Raw genomic sequence first — 9,507 nt, forward strand, 5'->3', positions numbered from 1 at the left:
GTCTGTTAATCCGATCTAAGACTTATAGGATTAGTTTTTTTTTTCTATTTAGGATTTAGATTGTGTCCACACAATCTTTTCAGTCAATATCTAATTCGACACGATTAATTTCTTCAGTATTATTCTATACTTATAAAATAAAAGTCAAATTGAAATCTTTAAGTAAAAACTACAATTTTTTTTTTTTTTGTGTGTGTCAATATCAAACATACAAATTTTAACTCTCACAGTTCAACAGAGTGACTTATGGTAAACTCCTTACATAAACAAATACCAAACATTCATCAAGTATCTACAAGGAGTATTTGACATAAATATTGTACATTGCCGAAAATAGAATTGCAATCAAACAAAATTATAATAACATTTTATTACTTTTAATGAAAAGGGGAAAGAAAATAGGTCCCAAAGTTTCAGATGAAATGAAACTATATATTAAATAATATTATATATTGTATATAAAATTAATATTTTTAGTAATAATAAAATACTTAAATATATTTTTATTATATAAAAATAGTACATACACTACGTATGTTCTTTTTTTATGATATAGTAAAAGATAATAATATATTTATTTTTATTGGGATTATTTTAGTTATGGAATTAAATATAAATATTTTTCATAATTTTATTATAAACAGTTTTTATTTATTTTATAGATAATTTTTTATTAAAAATTGGTTAAGTTCAAAAAAGATTAAATTGAAAAAAATAGTTAAAATTAATAAAATAATCATTTTAATTTAGAAAATTAATATTTAAAAAATCTATTTAGAGAATAAAATTTAAAGAAAAATGTGAACATAAAAAGATAAAAAAAAAATTATATGTAAGTATAGATTAACCAGATTTATTCAATATATAAGCAATTAAATTATGTTATTTATTACTTTGAATCAAAAGTAATAGTCTTGAATTTTAGAGAGATGGAAACAAAGAAAATTTCAAGAGAAAAATAAAAACTATTATCAAAGAAAAAATAAAACATATTTAAGTCTCAATAAAAATTAGGAAAGATTAATTAATTTAAATCGAAGATAACTTATTGGCTTTAGTTTGGACATGGGCAAGTATCCAAAGGCCCAACCAAGCAGAAGAGGGGTAAAATCGTAAACAACTCTCTCACTAGTTCCTTCTAGTAAAAAACCGGGTGCTTTTGCTGCAGGGAAGACCAAAATGAAGTGGGGAATTGACTAGTGCGGCGCGCTCCTATTGCCACCGTAGACGTCGGCGGCGGCGGAAACACCGAGACGGCGATCTCATGAGGTTGGTGTTTTTCTCCCACACTGTTCCGTATTCAATTAGGTTATTCTTTTGATAGTCAATTTGGGGTTATTTTCATTCACTCCGTTATTACTAGCAACATCTCATCGTATGTTCATTACTTTTCTTTATTTACTTCATACTATAGTTGTTTTTACCAATCAAATCACATATTCTTGTTTAATAGATAAATGTTGGTTGAAAGAGGAAGAAAAAGAGTTGTATTGTAGAATGAGCCAACCAACCGTAATACTTGCAACTGCGAGCTATGATCACACCATTCGTTTTTGGGAGGCCAAGAGTGGCCGTTGCTACCGCACCATTCAGTATCCTGATTCGGTTTGCCTTCATTCTTCTCCTTCCTTCTTGTCATTTTTTTGGTGGTACTTCAAAATTTGTATCATTTGTAGGTTTATAAGATCAAATCTCATAACTGGTATTTTTCAAAACACTTTATGATGAGACACATCTATGAAATTTGAGACCGATGTTAAACTTGCATAAACTTTTTGTTGTTCCCTCTTTAAGTCAATATTCTGCTGTTGTGCCTCTTATGCGTTAGTGTTAAAATTATGGCGTGATTAAAAGTTTACTGTTTCAGTGCTACTTTGTATACCTAATGTTCGATGGTTGTTCTTGCGTGCTTCTAATTTATCAAGAAGAATGTCCTTTCTTTCTTGGAATGCTTAAATTCCATAACTCGTGAACTTATTTTGCTATATCTTATTTGTACAGCAAGTAAATCGGCTGGAGATAACTCCAGATAAACGCTACTTGGCTGCAGCTGGTAATCCTCACATAAGATTGTTTGATGTTAACTCAAATAGTCCCCAACCGGTTTGTCTTTTTCAACATTACACTTACTTTCACGCAAATCATTTCTTTTCTGGTTTCAAACAACTTATGTTCCTGATTTTGTGGCAGGTAATGAGCTATGATTCACATACCAATAACGTTATGGCAGTTGGGTTTCAATGTGATGGTAATTGGATGTATTCTGGTTCAGAGGATGGTACAGTTAAGATCTGGGATTTGAGGTGAAGTAGATATATAACATGAAATATAATATGTTTGTAATATGACTTGTGTCCTTAAATTCTTTCTTTACAATCATTTCTTATATAACAAAAATGCAGGGCGCCAGGTTGTCAAAGGGAATATGAAAGTCGTGCAGCTGTAAACACTGTTGTGCTGCATCCAAATCAGGTTATGTGTCACCATTTTTTGGTGGCGATACAATTTATTCCTGACTTAATTGATCATTGACAGTGTATAGTGAGTTAAAAGATTTTTCATATTTTATTTTACATCATTTAAGGTTCATATAACCATTGGTTTAGTAATAGAGGTTTAGATCTGGATTCTTCCATACTTTCAATAGTAAGTGCTTGTTTCTGTTTCATTGCATTTCAGTTGAAGAATGGGGTCATTGATACTGTTTCTTCAATAATAATTTTGCTATACCCAGATACATCAGACTGTAGTTCTCTTGGGTTCTTCTTTTTGTGGTTGGTTCTAATTGATCTGTTTTGTTTTCTTTGCGATCTAACAGACGGAACTAATATCTGGTGACCAAAATGGCAATATCCGAGTGTGGGATTTGACTGCAAATTCATGCAGCTGTGAATTGGTACGACTTATGACGTTTTTTGTTGTATATGGATATCATTGTAGAACAAGATTCAAAATATTCTATTTCCAAGAAAAAGATTCAAAACAATATTTACAAAGAACGAACTGTATAAAAATTTTAAAGCAGTGACTCTCTAGGCATACACCTGGCAAAAACACTCCATGCTTCACCCAAGGGTTATTCTGAACTAACTAAATGGTGTATAGATTTTTTAATATTTTTTTCCCTTTTGAGAAATGTCATTCCCCAACTCCTTATGAGTATATATTCTTAATTCCTAAATGTCCTTTTGGAGAATTGTCAATCGCCTTTTGATATATACTATGGATGAAACACTATTTTCAACATGTGGATGAAATGTAGGTGCCAGAGGTGGATACAGCTGTTCGTTCTCTAACGGTAATGTGGGACGGGAGCTTGGTAGTTGCAGCAAATAATCATGGGACATGTTATGTGTGGCGCTTGTTGCGAGGAACTCAGGTTGTGCCTTCACAAAAATATCAGAATGATATTGCCATGCGATCCAACTTTACTTGTTTGACCCAGTATAGTATGTTTATTGCAGACAATGACAAACTTTGAGCCTCTTCACAAGCTACAAGCACACACGGGATACATCCTCAAATGTCTTTTATCACCTGAATTCTGTGAACCCCACAGGTTATAAATGTTATGCTTATATTTTACATTTTTTATTCTTCACCATCTTATTAATGTCTGCAATTGAATTGTAAAGTATTTGCAAAATGGATCAAATGTTCTGTTTAGATAAACTGAAATATTGGCTCTCTTTTTGATGAAAATTAAGTACTGAAGTTGAGCGTAAGCTCTTTCAACATACATGTGTGCACATGTTCACCTGCATGCTTTGTTGATGAGTATAACTTATAGGCTTTGGGAGGCTGTTACCCTTTTAATTAAAGTTCTCCTGTGTGTTTTTGTTCTATAGCTAAGAAAGTACGGTGAAGCTACTTTTTGTTCTAAATCATATTCATGGTCCATAGTGTTGAAGATGTGCTTCTCTGCACTTGCTTATTCAATATGCAAGTGATCTAAGAATATTTAAAATCTCTATACTTGTTTAAGCTGGTAATGTGCAAGTTTAAATTGGAATCAGTTAACATTTAATACTGCACCTTGCTGGTTGCCCAAAACTGCCGACTGGATGGTTGTCTCTAGGTATAAGCGTTTCTCTATATTTATATTTCTAACCTTGACTGGAGGAGGGTCTAGTTCAGCGTTCCATCCAGTACTGATAATTTCTTTGTCAATAAGTATTGATGTATCTCATAGCTTCTGTAGGATTTTAATATTTCTTTAATGTTGTTATTCTATTAGGTACTTGGCAACTGCATCTTCTGATCATACTGTCAAAATATGGAATGTTGATGGTTTTACTCTAGAAAAAACTCTTATAGGTAATTCATAAAGTCTTGTGATAATCAAGTGCTTTCTCACTTTTCCCAAAACTTCGTTTTCATTAAGTGAGGCTGTCTGACCAGGTCATCAACGCTGGGTGTGGGACTGTGTCTTCTCTGTAGATGGCGCCTATCTTATTACAGGTACGGAGTAAGTTTACAATAATTTTCCACTTTTGTTATTACATTCAGCCACCAGATGTGTGTGTGAAAAGGAGTTTAACTTAGAAGAGGTGTTATCTGATATTTTCTACAGTTATTCCATGATATTTTTTTCACATCACATCTTTAAACTATGATTCCATGATCTGTAATCATTTGATAATAACTAGTGTGTTAAGTGTGCTCTCTCAGAACATCTTTTTATGCGAAAGAGGGTAAAAAGGAAAAGGAAGCATTTAGTAGAAATTGTTGGTGATGAAACGTTTTTGTCAGCTATACATTTGAGTGGCCTGTCCAAGTCGTTTCTTATTTTAACTGCGTAGTGATTGTTCAGTGATCTGTTTTTGAAAATTGCAAATGATAATATTTCCCCCATCGCCTGCAAAATAGAGTCCTTTCTTATCAATTATTGTGCTTGATAGTCAATTAAACATATCTGATCTTTTAGAATTTTAATGATCGAATATATTAGAATATAGTTCGATCGATTTAAGCAACATATTTTCGTTGCAGCTTCATCTGATACAACTGCTAGACTCTGGTCTATGTCAACTGGTGAAGATATTAAAGTTTACCAAGGACATCATAAAGCTACAATTTGTTGCGCTCTACACGATGGGGCTGAACCCGCAACATCCTGAGATAATGACCTTAAGTTATTTTCTCGTCAGATACATCTTGTTTTGTATATAATAATCTGTCTCTTTGGTTGTGAAGTTTACTTTAGTTCCATGAACTGTAAATCCTCGTGGGGGATAAAAGAATATGTTGGAATAATCTTAATTGAGAGTATTTATAATATTCTTTATCATAATTTTCTCAAGTAGAGTGATCTTTTATCAAACTTCGTAGAACAAAAAAATTAATTGGGCATCATTTTTCATATTGATCAACTTCATCGTCAAAAGTGTATTAAAAGAATCGAGAATAGATATCATTACTCAGCTGGTTAAAGTTGCATATTAAGAGCATAGAATGATAAATTTCAATTCTTTTTCCATATTTTTTCCCTCTAATTTAAGTAAGCTGTTTAATAAAAAGAAACATCTCTGGAGGGAATGGATTATAACTGGGAAAAATTGTCTTAACAAATTTTTAATTGTTTTGTTACATTTCATGTTATAAAAATTTCCAGTTGTTTTAAAATGTAAATGTTAACTTTTTTTTATCCAGTTTTTGTTTAAAATCGTTTTTCAGCTATTTTATCCACACCAAAACTAATTTTGGTTAAACGGATTGTAACAAAAATGGATTATACATATAACCAATTACGAAAATAATTATTTTTTTTCTATTCCAAATATATTTTACAAACGAGGACATATCTGACACCTTTTGTTTAGAAGGGTGATCGGAGCACTAACTTGGCACACAATAGCAACGATCAAACTAAACCTTGGAATTTACAGATAAAATATGTGGATGTTTGTATATAAACTTTTTTGCGTTAGACGTTGTTGGATAACTTTTATATTCGGACTCTTGTAAGATGGAAAATTGGTTTTATGCGATAAACCTTTTACATTTTTATCACACAACATTATTTTTCTTTATATTTCTTTTCTATTAAGCAACTTATAAAATAATCTCGTTATTGCAATAACCTGCATAAGATAACTAATGCATCATTACATGGATAATTTCCATTACATGTGAGTTCATCGTAGTTATTCACTGTATCAACACAACATGTCATAAAGTAAAATTTATGTACTTGGAAAATCGTAATTCAACAATTACTAATTAATATTAATTAATCCACATTGATATCAGCATCTTGGACTCTTTGTTTTTTTACATCTTTTATTTGTTAACGAAAAACAGTTTTCTTAATATAAATTGTTTAACTGTCCATGAACACTTTTTTTCCAGGTCTATTCTGAATAAAGTAATCGCAATTAAACTAATTTTGTAAAGAAAAAACCTCATTGAAAATCATTATTGTCCTGTTACATTACATTACTGAACATGCAAAAACATTTTCATCATTGAAGGTTTGATTGGGATAAATATGTTGGGTTCCATATTGAGGAGGATAACTATATATTATAATAGGTTCTCTGCCTTTTTCATTATCATTCACTTCTTTTCTGGGTTCTCTTCTAATCTCTTCCTTCATAATCTCAGCATTCTTACTTAGTTTCTTCTTCACGGCTTCAACAAGTTTTGTTCCCTCCACCGTTCCCTTCACAATTACCAGTGAGTTTTCTTTGTCCACTTCCACAGAATCAACACCTATATATCTCGTAGTGTCAAATTAAATATTACACTATTTTTACAATATCATCAATCCTATTCCTATGTTATCTTTGATCTTAACAACGTTACTAATTACCTCTTGATCTAATTCAGTAAAAAAATTATTATAATTATTACTGAACAAAATATCTACCTTCCATCTTCTCAATCTTGTTCTTGACATCTCGTACACAGCCTTCGCAATGCACATACATCTTGAGCACCATAGTTTTTATTTTATCCTGTTTGCAACAAAATATATTTAAAATAAAATATAAGGGACAATAATAATAATAATAATAATAATAATAATAATAGAAAATTTAAAATTTACACCTGTTCCTTTTTATCTTGAATATTTTTCTGTTGGTTGACCGGTTTTGGTTTTGGTGAAATTAACTCAACGTTCTTGCTGTATTTCTTTTGAAGTCTTTCCAAAACCTGGTAAGGATTATTCACAGCTTCACCTTTTACAATCACCCTCTGTTGTTCTTTGTCGATTTCAACATGTTTTACTCCTAATCATGGTATAAACATCACATTTCTTAATTACATACGAACAAGAACACAAACACGAACACATGTATTATTAATAAAGATATGCAGTGAAAAAAATTACCTGCCAAACCTTTCAAACACTTGCAAATTTTGTCTGAGCAACCTTCACAATGCACAAGTGCTTTTAAAATAATAGCCTTCTCTGCTTCCTTCTTTTCAACATTTTCTTTCTTTTCCTCCTTTTGTTTAAATAAAAACATAATAATAATGTGAACTATGTAATATTTAAAACTATAGACACAGAGAAACGGGAATTGGTTTATAACTCGAAGAATAAAATACAAAAGATAAGATTGAGTAGAATAATATATAAAGAAGTAGATGTTGCTTACATTCTTCCCCATGGCTCTGACTCAACTATGGTATGGGATTGGGATGATAGTTACTATCCAGAGCTTGTAAATTTATATACTCTATCATTATACCACTTAAGGTAGATATATTTATTGTCATCACTTACATAGAGAGATGGAATAATATTGAATTTGCATAACTCAATATCAATGTCTTAATGTTCATTCAAATTCATATCTAGAAGTTCTGAAATTGCAACAGAACGTATAATGCTTATATTTTAATGTTCATTAGTAAATTTTAAGTAAAGATCAATATAATAAAAGTCAGAAATAAATTAAGGAGATTTCGTGATATATATATATATATATATATATATATATATATATATATATATATATATATATATATATATATGCATAAATTAATTAAACACGCAAAAATGCGTAGCTAAATAAACTAGAACAGTTATACGAACGATTTTAACCAAACTTTGCTGTCTTGAGGAATCAAGTGATTATCTGACACAAGAAAATTTAAAATGAGTTGTGCGAATAAATATATAATTTGATTTTGAAACAACTTGTTCTCTCTTGCTAAGGAATTCTTTTCCTAACTGAAAAGATATTAAATTAATTGTGGTAGTAAATGTATAATTCAGTTAAGCTGGGATTTTCAAATAAAATTGGCTTCTGGGTTTTCCAAATTCAGGTAAAAATAGTTTCTAAACTCATCCATTTTGCAATAAAAAAGATTAATTTGTCATGAAATAAAATGATACCAAGAGTGAAACTTTAAGGCATCAATGAGTCATGTTTACATATATATCATTAGCACGAAGATCACAGTTTTACTTATACATAAAGATCTGAAATGCGATTTAACTATCAAAGAAAAGAACATAAATAATCCCAAAAACATATCAGGAAAACATGGTTATTGAAGCAAAGATGGAGCAGAGGTTTAAGATTGAGAAAAAGATGTTTATTCCTTTGAATTAAAAGCGAGATTGATGGTCACTTTTGGAAGCTTCTTTATCTTTCTTCTTTCCCTTCTTCTCAGCAGGCTTCTCAACCTTGTGGTGGTGGCTTTGAAGAGGTTGAGGTCGATCCATGAAATCTGAGATATCGAAATGCACACCAGGGTCATTGGCATGGTAGCTACCGCCATACATGATGGAGTTGTTGACGGCTTGGAAGTTGCTGTTGATAAAGGTGGTCAATGCTTCAGACTCACCAACACTACTTTTGCCTGATTTTTCATCCAATTCACTTCGCAGTGTTGCTCCATCGTTGGTTCCTGCAAGGGTAACGATCCTGGTGTCATTTTCATCCTCCTTCTCCAAATGGTGGGTGGAGCCTGAGTTGTTAAGATCAGTGACACGATGAGTGATTGCAGACACCATTTTTCTGATCTCAGTGTCCAAACTTTTGTGTTTGTCGCCTTGAGCAGGAGGAGATTGGGCTGATTCTGAAGGCATGGCTGGCTTAACAACAGAAGTGTGTGTGAGAGTTGAAAACATGATTTATTTATATTACAAGAGGTGAAAGAGTTATAGTTAAGTTCTTGTGCGAATAACTTAAAGTGTGTGGAATGACTTGAATGAGCAGAAAAAAAAGATAAAGAAAGAATGGGAATTGCTTGGCAATGGGTTAACTTCTTATACCTGCTTATGTGCCATGCCTCTGTCCTTACCATTTCCAAGGAAAAGAATCATTGCTTCTGCATGGAAACTTATTACGTAGGAAAATGATATGCTAACAAAGTTTTTTCTTATAAACTTTTACAAACTACTAATCGGGTAAAAAAAATATTACTTTATCATTTTATTTTAGTTAAAAATAAAAAAAATAATCTATTTTAATTTTATTTAGAGAAAATTTGTCAATTTTGTCAAAAATATACTTTTTACCCAAATTGATAGTTCGTAAAAATTTA

At 31.2% G+C, this 9,507-nt stretch overlaps 2 protein-coding genes across 2 annotated transcripts; one reads left to right on the forward strand and one right to left on the reverse strand.

Annotated features, from left to right (window-relative positions):
* The first annotated feature begins 1,094 nt into the window (after positions 1-1,094).
* On the forward strand, positions 1,095-5,302 carry LOC114186918 (target of rapamycin complex subunit LST8-1). The gene is made up of 11 exons (XM_028074996.1): positions 1,095-1,269; positions 1,454-1,605; positions 2,002-2,103; positions 2,191-2,303; positions 2,403-2,472; positions 2,819-2,896; positions 3,263-3,379; positions 3,465-3,559; positions 4,238-4,317; positions 4,402-4,461; positions 4,993-5,302. Exons 2-11 carry the CDS (start codon positions 1,498-1,500, stop codon positions 5,118-5,120), a joined length of 951 nt encoding a protein of 316 aa, XP_027930797.1. The 5' UTR covers positions 1,095-1,269; positions 1,454-1,497; the 3' UTR covers positions 5,121-5,302.
* A 3,060-nt stretch (positions 5,303-8,362) lies between these two features.
* Positions 8,363-9,158, reverse strand: LOC114188758. Its single transcript, XM_028077393.1, has one exon. The coding sequence runs from the start codon at positions 9,089-9,091 to the stop codon at positions 8,567-8,569; it is 525 nt and encodes a 174-aa protein (XP_027933194.1). The 5' UTR covers positions 9,092-9,158; the 3' UTR covers positions 8,363-8,566.
* Between the last annotated feature and the right edge of the window lie 349 nt (positions 9,159-9,507).

Source organism: Vigna unguiculata, chromosome 6 (genome assembly GCF_004118075.2).
Source record: "Vigna unguiculata cultivar IT97K-499-35 chromosome 6, ASM411807v1, whole genome shotgun sequence".
Classification (NCBI taxonomy): domain Eukaryota; kingdom Viridiplantae; phylum Streptophyta; class Magnoliopsida; order Fabales; family Fabaceae; genus Vigna; species Vigna unguiculata.